The following is a 13,936-nucleotide window of genomic DNA, read 5'->3' as shown; positions in this document are numbered from 1 at the left end:
TGCATTGTTTACTTTGCCATCATCTAACAAGTTGAGCCTTAAAACACTAACAATACATGGTAATTTTATTTACTGAAGATTACATTTGTTTTCAAACTGTACATTATAATGTTGCCTAAATTGGAGAATTTAAAGTGTTTTTTTTTCCAATGATTACAAACTGTGGACTACCATTTGGAGTTGGTAAGACTTTTTATTATTGAACGTTGTGCTCACCAAGGCTGTTTATTTTAATCAAAAATACAGTAAACAGAAATACTGTGGAATATTATTAGTTTAAAATTGTTAAAACTGTTTTCCGTTAATATATTTTAAAATGTAATTTATTCCTGTGATGTGCAAAGCTGAATTTTCAGCAGCCATTACTTCAGTCTTGAGTGTCACATGATCCTTCAGAAATTATTCTTACACATGTTTGATGTTGAAAACAGCTGTGCTTTTTAATATTATGCTAACTGATTTCCCCCCAGATTTTTTTGATGAGCAAAGTTCAAAAGAACAGCACTTATTTGAAATGTAATTTTGTAACAATGTAAAAGTCTACTGACCCCAATTTTTTTAACTATATAAAATGAGTTTTAACCCTTTAATATTAGCTATTTACTAGTAAAAATTAAAAATAAATACTTATCATAAACAGAAAATAACCATAAACTTAAAATTATAACATTCAATGCGTTATATCTTTCTCTACACGGTTCCAGGGGGTAAATAAAGGCCTCCTGTAGTGAATCAATGCGTTTTTGTATGAAAAATCCATATTTAAAATGTTATAAACCATAATCTCTAGCTTCGCTAACTGTTGTATGCACCTTCACAATAGAAAAATTGAATGAACGACCATTAGCGGAAGCTAGAGATTATGGTTTATTAAGTTTTAAATATGGATATTTTTCTTACACAAATGCATCGATTCGTTCCAGAAAGCCTTTATTAACCCCCCGGAGCTGTGTGGGACACCTTTTTTTTTTATAATGGATGGATGGATGAACTTTCTGATGTTTTTTTGGGCTATTGAAAAATAACAGCCCTTCACTGCCATTATAAATCTTGGAAGAGCCAGGACATTTATTTATTTTTTAATATAACTCAGATTGGAGTCGTCTGAAAGAAGAAAGTCATACACGACTAGGATGGATTGAGTGTAAGTAAATTATGGGGTAATTTTCATTTTTGGGTGAACTATCCCTATAAGTTGAAACTTCATTTTCAAATAAGGTGCTTGCTTGAAGCTCCCTCTCCCTTGTCTTACTGTCTGTCTGTGGTGTTAAACTTTCTCTTTTGGGAATGTAGAAAGCATTTCAATATATTATTACTATAATGCAGACTATAATACATATTTGAAATTGGGGACTTCTATCGGATTTCCAGGTTGATGAGGATATTTTTGTCATATTGCCATAAATGATGGGTTTCGGCACAGCACTTCAGTAGTCTGAAGCAGATGTTGGTTCAGGCAGCTATTTAGGGTTTAGTGCTTCATAAGTAGTGAAAATTGTCTCATAATTACGATGATAAAAAAAAAATCTTGATAGTTACTGTGGGAATGGGTAATCTGACTAGTCTGTCCAGTCGTAATGCTGTCTCTGCATAACTATAGCTTTCTGCAGTCATTAGATTAGAGCACATAGACATGGAGGAAATTATTAATCTCATAACAAAGAGGAGAGGACATAGATATATAATCCGTCTTTCTCTTCATTTCTGTCTTCCCTATTGCTTTTGGTCAATTTTATGCCCTATTGTCCATTTACACCATGCTCTCATATCCTCTGATGTTGATAAAAACATCAAACTAGACTCAGTCACACCAGCTAATGATGGAGACGAGAACTGTTCTGCTACACTGTAATTGGTTGCCCACCGGGGAGTCATAGAAACCAGCCCTGAATGACCAATGAGGTGCTTGCCCTCATCTGTCGGCAAGCACTGCTTCTTCCATCAGAGAGGGGTTCAGTCACCAAGAACGGTTGCGCCTCCAGTTGACATCTTAGAATTTGTTGCTGATGCAATGGCATGACAATCTGGCAACCGCTATGCCCTCTTATGCACATTTTGGGGGATTTTAAGAGCAGCTTTATACAGCAGTGTGATTTGATTAGAGCATGGAAATCCCTTAGCTTTGACTCAGTTAAGTTATTCAGTATTTCAGTTAATTGCAGCATTAGCATGTTCACCTTTTTCTTGTTTTCTTTCTCAGTTTGGAAAGTATTTGCTCAACCTGGCAACCCTTCATCAACACTGTTGGACAGTATGAAACTAATCTGGCAAAAACTTGCTGTTAGAGCACAGCTGTGCAGTTTGGATTAGGCCCAGAATGAAACAGGAAGTGGGGATTAACTGGCCTGGGTGACAGGTTCTGCTTTTCTTTAAAAGAGCTAAACAGCCCTGAGAGAAGTACAGGGGCTGCACTATTTTTTTCTTTGTCTTTTTTTTTTTTTTGTTCTTCATTTTTAACAAATATAACTATGGTCTAAGATAAAATCTGAAAGTGTAGGCTAGTTTCAGAATTAACCTTATTACCTCTGTTGACCTAAAAGGAGGGTATTCTGTATTTAATAAATTTAGCCCAGTAAACCACATTTGTGGTGCAATGTTTACCATCAAACAAATATTGAGGTTACAGTGAAGCACTTTCAATGTAAGTAAATGGGGCCAATATTCAGCAGAAATAAGATGATTATTTTCTACAATTCTATTAGAACTCTAAAATTCACACCATTTTTATGGAAAATTTTGGGTATCATGGCAACTAAATACACAGAAAAGGTTCATGAAAAGCCATTTTTCGCACTAAAGTATGTATGTTTTGTAAAAGCACCTTGATCTTATGAATGATTTATCCAATTAAGTTTTTTTTTGTTGTTGTTGTTTTTGGGATGTAATAACTTGATCTTCTGGTGAAAACAACATATTTCTCTTTGGTGTAATTTTTTTTCTTTTTCCATAATCTTTCCATAATCTTTTGAATGTATGTTCTGGAAGTAAACACTGATGTTATGATTTATGCCTATACTATTGGAACATTTCCTATTTTAACATTTACTTTCTGGCCTCATTCACTGTCAGTACCTCACTGTCAGTAACCCAAATTTTTGCCTTTTTAATAAAGAAAAGGATGGACAAGTGGAAATTATTCTTAGTGGTAATCAACATTACGCCACAAGTGCTGTCGAGCTTAACATGTTGAACCAGAAATAATCCTGTTAAGGTCTGTCGTGCTCAAACATTATGGTTGTCTGTTTGTGGACAGCACACTTGCTCCAGTGTCAATAAATAAACAGCCTCTTCAAGTTTCTATGATTAAATCAAGTAGGTTACCTGTATAAATGGAGACACTGAACTGATGTCTCAAAGTCTCTGAGGGAAAAACTGAGCACTGTACTTACAGAAGAGCTGTGGCAGATACCGATTGACAAGAGTTTGTAAATGTATGGGTGTTAGTATTCAGAGTGTGTGTGCTCTTTCATTTTAAAGAGTGCTTGATTAGACAGAATCCCAAGAGGAAAGGATTACAGGATTATGGCGTTTTTTCCCCAAAGACGATCGGCTACGCTAGACCAGGCTAACATCCGTCACAGCCAAATTAATATGGGGCTCAGATAACAGACACCAACACTTCTCATATCAGTGCAGAGGAGTGTGTCCTCTGCATGAACTCAGCTTACTGTCACACATCTCATATGTGCACAAAGGCGATCATAAAGAGTTTTGAAATGGCTTCGAGTCGACCCCAGATTATGAAAACCTCAGAAAACTTCTCAGACTTTGTTGATGTGACACATTAACACGTCATGATATTAACACACACACTAATACCCAACGACAAACACACAGGGATAACGATAACGTGTGAATGTGCAGTTATTCCCAGCTTATACGTATTTAAGGCCACAAAATCCTCTATAGGAGCCTATAGCTAAAGAGAACTGATCATGAAGACACAATAAGCAAAAAAAATAAAACAGGAATTTATTGAGTTATTATGGCTGCATAGGAAATAGGTTGTCATTAACTAACAAACTGCAGGACCGATAATACTGCAAATTAGGATTTCTAATGCAAATACTAGACCCCAGCATGTCTTTTTACCCCCTCCAGTTTTCTCTAACTAGCAATGCTTGTCACGTAGCAAAAAGCTTCATCTGACAGTTCTCCACTTCTATAGCTGACAATGACAGTAGAAAGGTGAAAGAAAGCCGACTAAGTTGAGACTTTTGTGGTTTCCTGCACTGTATTGTTACATATGAATAAAGGGGTGAGAAATCAATGAATGTGTCAGTTTTATGGCCTACAGCAGCGCTAGATGGGTAATGTGTAAGACAGGGGTGTCAAACTCAATTCCTGGAGGGCCAGAGCCATGCAGAGTTTTGTTCCAACACACATTCCATGTAGTTCTCAAAGAAGCCTGAGGGACTTGATTAGTTGGATCAGGTGTGTTTAATTAGGATTGAATCTAAACTCAGCAGGGCTCTGTGTTGTTTTGATGTGATATTAGTGCTTTAATGTTTGTTCAAATCAAAATAATTCTCTTTGGCACTCTTACAAATAAAGGTTCCTAAGAGGGTTTTATTTTATTTAATTTTTTTACAGTGATGCCATATAAGAACCATTTGGGTTTTCCAAAGAACCTTTAAGTCAACAGTTCTTGAAAGAATAATTTTTTCTTATTGTAATGAACATTTTAGTAATCTAAATAACTTTTTTTTTTTTTTCATTATGAAGACATTTTTTGTACAATGGAAAAGTTCCATATATGTTAAAAATTCTTAATGGAACCATAGAATGATATCACCATACATTAAATGTACTAATTTTCATATTCATACTGTGTGAGTCTCATTGATATTGTCACTGAGAAGTGTATATGTATATTGTCCTCTGGTGCCATCTGCCAGTAACAAAGCAGAAGTATAAAAAATCCAGTAATTCACAGCAGGGGCTCAACCAATAAGAAAATCACAGAAACTGGGTTACACAGCTGAGAGTCAGTCTTTGAAAGAATGTGTGTGGCCGCAGTGTTACATAAGAACACAAGCACACATTATCTCAAAGTCAGAGTTCCTGGTTACTAAGAACTCCTTTTCGTTGTTCAGGTATGAAGGGGTTGATCTGAAATGGCTATCTCACCTAACCCCACCTCCCCACATGCACCCCACACGTGTCACCTTCCTGTGTGGTTTTCAGAAAAAAAGATGATGCAACATTATGGTAACACCCAAACAGAGAGCACACGCTCAAACACGTGCAGTTTCTGAATAGAATAACCGCCAAAAGGTCATGCTGAAAAAGGTTGGGTAGTAGCTACCAGGTAGGCCTACCCTAATTTTTGTCTGCCATACTGGTTTAAAGGCATTGTTTTACGGAAAACCACGGTACCTCACATTATACTTTGGTAAAATTATAGTTTTGAAGACAAGATAATAGCCTATTCACTGAAACTGCTGTTGTTTAACCTGCAAAGGTTGGTGTATTTGAAATTTAAATCAAATTAAATCTATAAATCAGTCATTGCATATAGTAGGCTAGTTTATTGAACACTGACCGAGTTATGGAAAGGAGCATTGTCAGTTTGAAGTGGAAGTGAAAGTGAAAGTCGTGAGATTTGCATTCGGAATTGGTGCTTTGCATTTTACCCATGCAAGTGCACACACACAGCAGTGAGAAGTGAACACACCGATCCTGTGTTTGGAGAATGAGAAGTTTCAAGAAACTTATGAAATGGCGTGCATTGCCCTGGTATGTCCTGGGTTCACACAGTGTAACAGAAGAGAATGAGAAATAGAAATAAACTGTAGCTGGCATTCTATTGAACAACTGTTGTAAATCACATGACCATTTCCAGTGCAACAGCTGTACAAAGCCTCATAAAGGTACATCTTAATTAAGTGTTGTTTGATAAAAATGCCAGATGCTAATGCTTGAAATTAATAGTTTTTAAAGATCATTTTTGGTCTACAAATGTTTGTAGTAAGACCGACCTGAAATCTGAATAAAGCTCAATAATGGGGATTCCCTAGACTAGCCTAACACAGCACTGTAAGTAGCGTTGATGGAAAGTCCGATCTCTTACCTCGAATCGGTTCTTTTGAACAGTTCGTTTCAGTGAACCGGTTCGTTTGATTTGTTAACGTCATACCGTATTTAGGAAATCACGCGCTCCTTGAGGTCTATACAATTAATGCTATTCATTAAAACCAACTATTATATACTCAGTTCAATAAGTATGTGATTTTTTATTATCTCGAGAATAGCTTGGACCATGATTGAGCGACTTTGTTTAGACCGATTGATAAGATTCGGTTCAAAAGAACAATAAGCTCGCGAATAACACAGCCTTCTTCCCAGTGGCGCCCCCAGAAAATTTTAATAGGGGTGGCCAGATGAGGCCACAGTAAATCTTGGGGTGGCACATCAAAAAATAAATAAATAAATAAAGGGTTTGCAATATTGACAAAAAAAAATTTATATCTCTGTGATTTCTGGGATTTTATCGATAACGAAAATTAGACAATATTTTGCTGTGTGTGTTATTGTGCTGATATCTTATTTCTAAGTGTGCTGACAGCTTTTTTATTTTTTTAACCTTTACGCCATTTTTTTCTAAAAGTGTGCACCATCTTTTAAGTCAGACACTTGCATTTGGGCTGTTACCAAGCAAATGCAATCAGTATCAACAAAATTGATCTTTGCAATGCAGAGAAAACAGAAACTGCATCTGAAGGTGCCATTTAGATGTTTTTACACACTGTTTAATGGAGCTCTGAGGGACATGGAATACTTTAACCTAGAGTTACAGATTAATAAATAATGTTTTGATATTTTAAACATAAAACATTGAAAACTGATTTTTGAAATTGTTTAAAAAAATGAAATGGTACATTAAATGTGAAATTAAAACAGCCAGTAGGTGGCAGCGAGTCACTGTTAATAAGTGAGTCATTGCGATTGAACCGAATCATTTAAACGGTTGATTCATTCAGGAACGAAACACTATCATGTTGCTCAGAGACGCAAAACAGTGGCTGTGTTTGGAACGATTTTTGTTTTTAGAAATAGAGCGCAAAAAGTGAATATGTTGTCTAAAACGTAAAACTCTTGATATTAACTTCTTGTTTATTGAACTGTTGTATAAAATCAATGTCACATTTGCAATTATGCAGACTTCTGGAGAAAAACGACAGTCTTCGTGTGATAGTAACTATATTAAATGATATATAAATTATATAGATCTAAAATTAATAGATTTAAAATAGATTTAAATTAATAGTAGCCACTGCAAATCATCCTAGGGGTGGCCACAGGCCACACCCCTGGCCACCCCTTGGGGGCGCCCCTGCTTCTTCCATTTCCTTTTCCTCTCTCCCGGGTTGGTGACCTAGTAAATGTTGTTGATAGTGTAACAAGGTTGTTTTTGGGATTTAACACGACTAAACTCTTTCTTTGTGCCTATTGCTCTTCAGACATGTATGTACGACGACATGTCGTCGTGTTTCTGTGCTGTGCGGTAAGTAAAGCCTTTAAACCTTATTAGATTTTATAGCCTACCGAATATAATACTGTATAACTTTACTCTAATATCTAAATCTACAACGAGAACCATACATGTGTATGCAATCGGTTTTTACTATATTTGTTGATTTCTATTTTAAAAAGAATTGAATACAATTTCGAGAAAAATAGTATAAACGTTCTGAAAAATTATTATGTTATAGTTTCAGTTTCGCTTTTCGTTTTGTCGCTTAGCATTCTGAAGCGGTTTATGGTCGATTTACCCATCTGCGGTTGACAAAGCATGCCTGAAAAGAATTTCAACAAGAAAGCATAACTTTAATTTCACAACTGATCTGTAAAGTGCAGTTTTCCGTGTTTCAGATGCTCACTGTAGGACTGACAGAAGGCAGGCGCCTGCGCACGAGTCGCAGCGTCTGTGAGTACGGGACTTACAAGCATGAGGGAAGAGATTGCTGCCTTTGTGCCACAGGTAGGATCTAATATAGCCTATACACAGTATATATTGTTAGCGAGGTGGACTTCGTTTCTTATTTCACATCAAAAGTCTAGGCATAGGGTTTGAATAGATTTAGATTCAGCAGGGCTTATTACATGGCTACCTAACAAATAAATGTGAAAAAATATGAAATAGGATATTGTTTTGTGATCAGATAAACTTAGAGTAATTGCAATCCGAGTTATTTCTGGATCACTTAGATAAGATCGGAACCAAAGGATGTTCTCTAGGTTATATACCAGTGTGTGTTTGTGTGTGTTACAGGTTATAGGGTCTTGAGTGACTGCACAGAAACAAATGTCAGAGTCTGTGAGCTGTGTGAGCCTGACACCTATATAGATCACTCGAACAATGAGCACAAATGCTGGCCTTGTAAAATCTGCAATTCCAATGGTAGGTCTTAATATCTGAACATTGTAAGCTTTGTTCACTAAATTGAGATTTTTCTGCAAATCATTTTTTATTTTTTTTTATACTATCTAATAAACATGACATTTAACAAATGGGCAGTAGACAGTCAACTGTTATTTAGAAAATATTAGTCAAAACGTAACTAATGCTAGAGACTGTTTTCAAAGGCTAGTACTGTGCTTCTTGAAGCCCAAATGGAAGCATGGGCAAAACTAATTTTAAAAAGTCTTATTTCTGCTTTCTGTCCTTGCAATAGCAAACATGGAAAAAATGCGGAGCTGTTCGCCATCTTCCAACACTGTCTGCGGGTGCAAGAAAAATTATTACTGTGACAAGGGTGACCTGTGCAAGGCCTGTTATCCCTGTGACACGTATGTAGTCAGCCAAATGCCCTTTTCTCTCTCTGTGTTTATAAAGTTAGAATGGAGACTACTGTAAAAAGCTCTGTGCATGCAGATTTCTTATGTTGCTTCCATTCAAACCAAGTAAAATCTATGCAAAATATTAAATATTAATATTAAGACTTAGTTTGGGGAAAAATGTTCTTGACATAAGCTATCTTTAGTTTCTCTCTCTCTCTCTCTCTCTCTCTCTCTCTCTCAAAAAGACAAAATAGAAAAATAACAGCAATGCTTGTGCTTTACATAATACATAGCAATATTAAATAACTGTAACCCTGGTACAGTTGGCCATGGAGTGTTTCTTCTAAGGGGTTTGCTAACAGTTCCTCGAAGATCTGACATTTTAAGCATTTTTATAGTTTATTATTCAGACTTCTCTCTGTTTATCTATTGTTTACACAACAGGTGCGAGGAACATGGAGTGAAAGAAAAATGTACAGAGACCACCAACACTGTGTGCCATGATGCCAAAGAGCCCGTACAGCAGCAAGGCAAGGGCTGCTTTATCACTGATTTCAGTACATGTTAAAATGCCCTTGTCACAAGAGCACTTCTGTGTACACACAGTATAAACAATAACTGAAAAAGAGTCCTCTAAAGCTTATGCAGTATAAACGCTAAGAATATTACAGATAATGGACTAATATGATTGCTTATTTCAGGTGCCATTGTAGCTGTTTTGGTGTTACTCATACTTGTGGCTGTTTTTGGTGTGGTGGTCTTTTGGCTAAGGAGAAAACGCAAGTTTTGTTTTAATGGCAAACCGATCGAACCAGTGAGTCAATTCTCTTGTTCTAAACTTTCATTGCACCCTTGTGGTGTTACAGTGGAATTTTTTAAATTGCATTTTAAAACTTTTGAGACTGATGGATTGGCTTGTTTTCCCCCCCCCCCCATGTAGCCAGAACCTGTGGAAGGTATGTTTGCTTCTGAGAACTATTTATATATTTTTATATATTTATTTATATATATATCTATATTTTTTTTAATCAAATATCAGCAGTCCCAACACCAGGTCTTTGGATTAGCATCACGTAAATTCATCAATTTCTCCCGAAATCCATAAAAGTAAGGCTCATGATACATGGGGCAACTTTTTGAGCAATGTTGCCATCAACAGGCAACCAGGTGGTACACATGGCCCATGACCGATCTAAAGTATCCAAATAGAAATTTGTGACCCATTCTCAATGGGAAAGTGCCAAAGCCACACTGCTCAAAAAAAGTTGCCCCGTGTATCATCAACATAAAGTCACCGTTGAACTAAGAGAAGAATAGAGTAAACTTTATAGTTACCTACACAACGTGTACTATATGAATAAAACGCATTGTCAGATTTGAATTGAAAGGATATCGCTGCTTTCCATAGACACCAGTGTATTTAACAAACTCACAAACATCAGTGTGTATTTAACAAATGTCTTTTTTTGCTAGTAATTAATTTAAATGTGTGAAACCTAAAATACATTTTATGTGGTTGTAAACATTGTTGTGATATAGGCTATGAAAAGCGCAAAAAGCTCAGTACCAGACAAAAGCTCGAAAGCACGTTTGAATTTAGCAGTAAATGTTCTAAATACACCGGAGACCTTTCACATCGAATGGTTAAAGTTGAGGTGTTTCAGGGGGTAGGAGCGGGTCTAATTTAAACTGAGGTGGTACAAATCAGATCCGAGGGGTACTTTTTCTTCACCAAAAGAGTACATACTTTAAGGGCGTAGTATAAGTAGGCACATTGGGAAGCAGCACATGCTTTAGATTGGTTTCCCGTTTAAAAACGCATTCCGGGGGTGGAGGGGTGGGTATTTGCAGGGGGGCTTCAGAACTTCATAATGGTAATTTTCTTGCATCATGTATTTGTTGAATTAATGTTCAGTTCATTCAACAATTTCAATTATCAATAATGTAATATTAGCACCTCTTTGCGCAGTAATTTGTTGATTAATAAACTATTTAAAATAACCATTAAAATGAATGCATGCCTTGTTTTGTACCCTACTAATGGAAAGTGTCTGGAATATAAAGACATTAGATCACAGTAATAGCAGGACAAGAAGCTTATATCAGTGCTGTCTTCTTTTTCTGTGTAGATTTAGACCTGGACCCTTACCTAATAGATATTGTTGAAGTTCTGGACTGGAAAACAGTGAAACGTCTTTCCAGGCGCAGTGGCATGAGAAATACTCAAATTGAGGAACATGAGCTTAACAACACAAATGATGTAAAAGAACAGAAATACACACTTCTGCAGGCTTGGTCCGAGAGACAAGGTTTACGTGGAGCCTACCCAGCTCTCATCAATGCTCTGCGTGAAATGAATCAACGAAAAACAGCAGATGAGATCAAGAAAATAGTTGAGAAAGACAGACTGAACGAGGTGTGAATTAAAGATGCAAAGGTGTCAAATTTCCTTTTCTCTCAGTTTACCTCCACCCTGATTTTATTTGAAAATGTAATGTTATTTTTAATGACTTTTTGTTTACACTCAGGGCTCGCAAAATCTCTAGCCTGACATCCCAGGGCTATTGTGTTTCCAGTCAGGTTACCAAAATGTATCACCGCCTTAAATACAAGATTCCTGCGGGTCCTTAAAAAGTCTTTAATGTAGTTAAATTCAAATTCAAGGCCATAGAAGTCTTAAAACAGTGGTTCTCAACCTTTTTTTACTCCAAGGCCCCCCTCCTCTCTGAATCAATACTGCAAGACCCTTCAAATATAGCAGGCAGCTTATGTAAAGCGGCCCATAGAAAAAGTCGCTAATGAGGCATCTACGTTTACATATCTATGGCATTGAATATGCATTTTCAATAAGCCCATCTGCTATTTATGTTCAGATCAATGCGAACATCAACCCATGTTTTACACAGCAAACACACAGAGTTGTAAATGTGAAAGAATCTGAATTCTAATTATCTAAACAATTAAGACAAACTTATAATATATTTAGATGCTTAAGTAAATGTATATGCTAAATTAATTTCTATATATGCTATAGGGATTTTGAAATTTTGCGAGCCCTACAATGCTAACTAATGCTGGGTCACTTCACTTGAAATGATGAAAGATGATGTTTTAAGTAATTGCAGCCCTGTTTGCTGAATATATCTTCTGAACAAAATATATTTTTTTAACAAATGTGGTCAAATTCTTAATTATCATATCCAGAGTCACAACGGCCCAGACTCGACCAAACTCCTTCAAAATTCTCCCAATAAGTCCAGCATTTAGTGCAAAATCATTTTGCAGTTTCCCAAATATATAGTTTTTTCAGCTTTCTGATAAGACTATCATAGATTCCTTCACTAACAGCTGGCAGAATGATAACAAAATAATATGTAATTTTAGACTGATCTACTGTATAAACAAAATCAATCAATCAATCAATCAATCAATCAATCAATCAATCAGTGTTATTTAAGTGTCATATTTCTTTTTCTCTCAGTATACTTCCACCCTTACTTTATTTACTTAATACGTTATACTGTTCATCACAAGTAATCTTTCAGGACTCATTGTATCATTACTTACATTGACATCTGTAAATGCTGGGTCACTTCACTTGAAATGATAAAAGATGATATTTCAAGTAATTGCAGCCCTGTTTTCTGAGGACATTTGCTGTACAAAATAAAATTATTTTGTAACAAATGTGGCCAAGCCCTTAAATGTGGCATATTTAAAGCCACAAAGACTCATCCATCAAATTCTCTTAATTAGTCCAGCATATAGTGCAATATCAATTTACAATTTCACAAATGTTATTTTATCTTTCTGAACATCTCAATGGTGTTTTTACATACAGTAGATCTCATTAACAGTCTGTCCTATAATAACACAAGTATTTAAATATATATATATATATATATATTTAGCTTTCATGAAGGACTTTGTGTTGAAAAGCGTTGGCAAAATAGTAATTTTTTTTCAATTCCATTCTCTGAATAGTGTGATTTCTCCACTACACAAATGTTGCTGGTTTTGTTTTAAATTACTTTTGACTTCTTCCATTCACCTTGTTGATTGCGTGAAGCTGCACCAGAATACAACATATCTATAATGATAACAATGCATGTCATTAATCGCCACTGCTGGAGAAATGCATTACCAAACCAGATCACTGCTGCCCATCATGATTGAGTGAGTTTTTAAATTTTTTTTATGTCTTAATGTGGATATTGTAAGAATTAATGGTACAATAAAAAATATGTCTTAGTTTTTTATTTTAAATAATTTGTATGCTGTAATTTTTAGAGCGAATACTTTTATTTTTAGGATTACTTATGACTAGCCTCCTTTACTTTTCTTCTCTTTAAATGAGGATTTATTGTTGATTTTTTTTTAATTGTACAACATTCAAACCAATTCTTCTATGTCCTCTGATCCAAATGTTGTGTGTCACACAACAAGAAAGAGCAGGAAATGTATTATTTAATCCCAGAAATGACAGACTGTAAACAAAAGAGTATAATAATACTTAAAAATATCACAATGAGGGGGAGAGACCCTTACTCTTGGTAAATTCAGCATTTTCTTAAAGGAATGGAGACTTAAATGTGCTCTAATGCTATAGACAATATAAACACTGTCCCAACATCATACAACCCTTTAAAAAATCATTATGGAGGACGTTCTCTTTACATGTCACTCTATGCAGAAAACAATTCACTTTTTTTTTTTAAACATAAAAATGGGACAATTATATAAATTTCCCATGACTAGTTTATATTAGAAACACTTACAAAACACCTTAACTCCCATCACAACTTCAATTCTTAAAAAACAACAACAACTTGTAGCTGTATCAAACATAATAAACATGTACATTATTATAAAACATTGAAACTGAAAAACTTCCAGCATACCTTCATTTTGAAATGTTGCTTACATGTGGTTGTTTTCAAAAATAAACAACAATTATAAAACATTGTAGCTGGATCATTTCTAATATTATATCTACCCGCGCTCTGATTATATGTGACTTAAAAACTTTTTCTCACAGTAGTCTCTCATATTTTTTCAGAATCCTCTGCTAAAAATTCAGTTTTGCCATCACAGGAATAAATTACATTTTTAAATTATCTAAAATGAAGACTGGAGTAACAGCTGCTAAAAA

General features: G+C 35.4%; 1 protein-coding gene across 1 annotated transcript; it reads left to right on the top strand.

The window, feature by feature from the left end:
• Positions 1-6,254: 6,254 nt before the first annotated feature.
• Positions 6,255-13,050, top strand: LOC109108031 (tumor necrosis factor receptor superfamily member 6-like). Its single transcript, XM_042773983.1, has 10 exons — positions 6,255-6,337; positions 7,340-7,369; positions 7,464-7,507; positions 7,876-7,984; positions 8,276-8,404; positions 8,679-8,793; positions 9,229-9,314; positions 9,486-9,598; positions 9,725-9,740; positions 10,914-13,050. Exons 3-10 carry the CDS (start codon positions 7,466-7,468, stop codon positions 11,204-11,206), a joined length of 903 nt encoding a protein of 300 aa, XP_042629917.1. The 5' UTR covers positions 6,255-6,337; positions 7,340-7,369; positions 7,464-7,465; the 3' UTR covers positions 11,207-13,050.
• The last annotated feature ends 886 nt before the right edge of the window (positions 13,051-13,936 follow it).

Source organism: Cyprinus carpio, chromosome A17 (genome assembly GCF_018340385.1).
Source record: "Cyprinus carpio isolate SPL01 chromosome A17, ASM1834038v1, whole genome shotgun sequence".
In the NCBI taxonomy this organism is placed as follows: Eukaryota; Metazoa; Chordata; class Actinopteri; order Cypriniformes; family Cyprinidae; genus Cyprinus; species Cyprinus carpio.
Note: the sequence above shows the minus strand (reverse complement) of the source record. Positions and strands in the feature narration are given on the sequence as shown.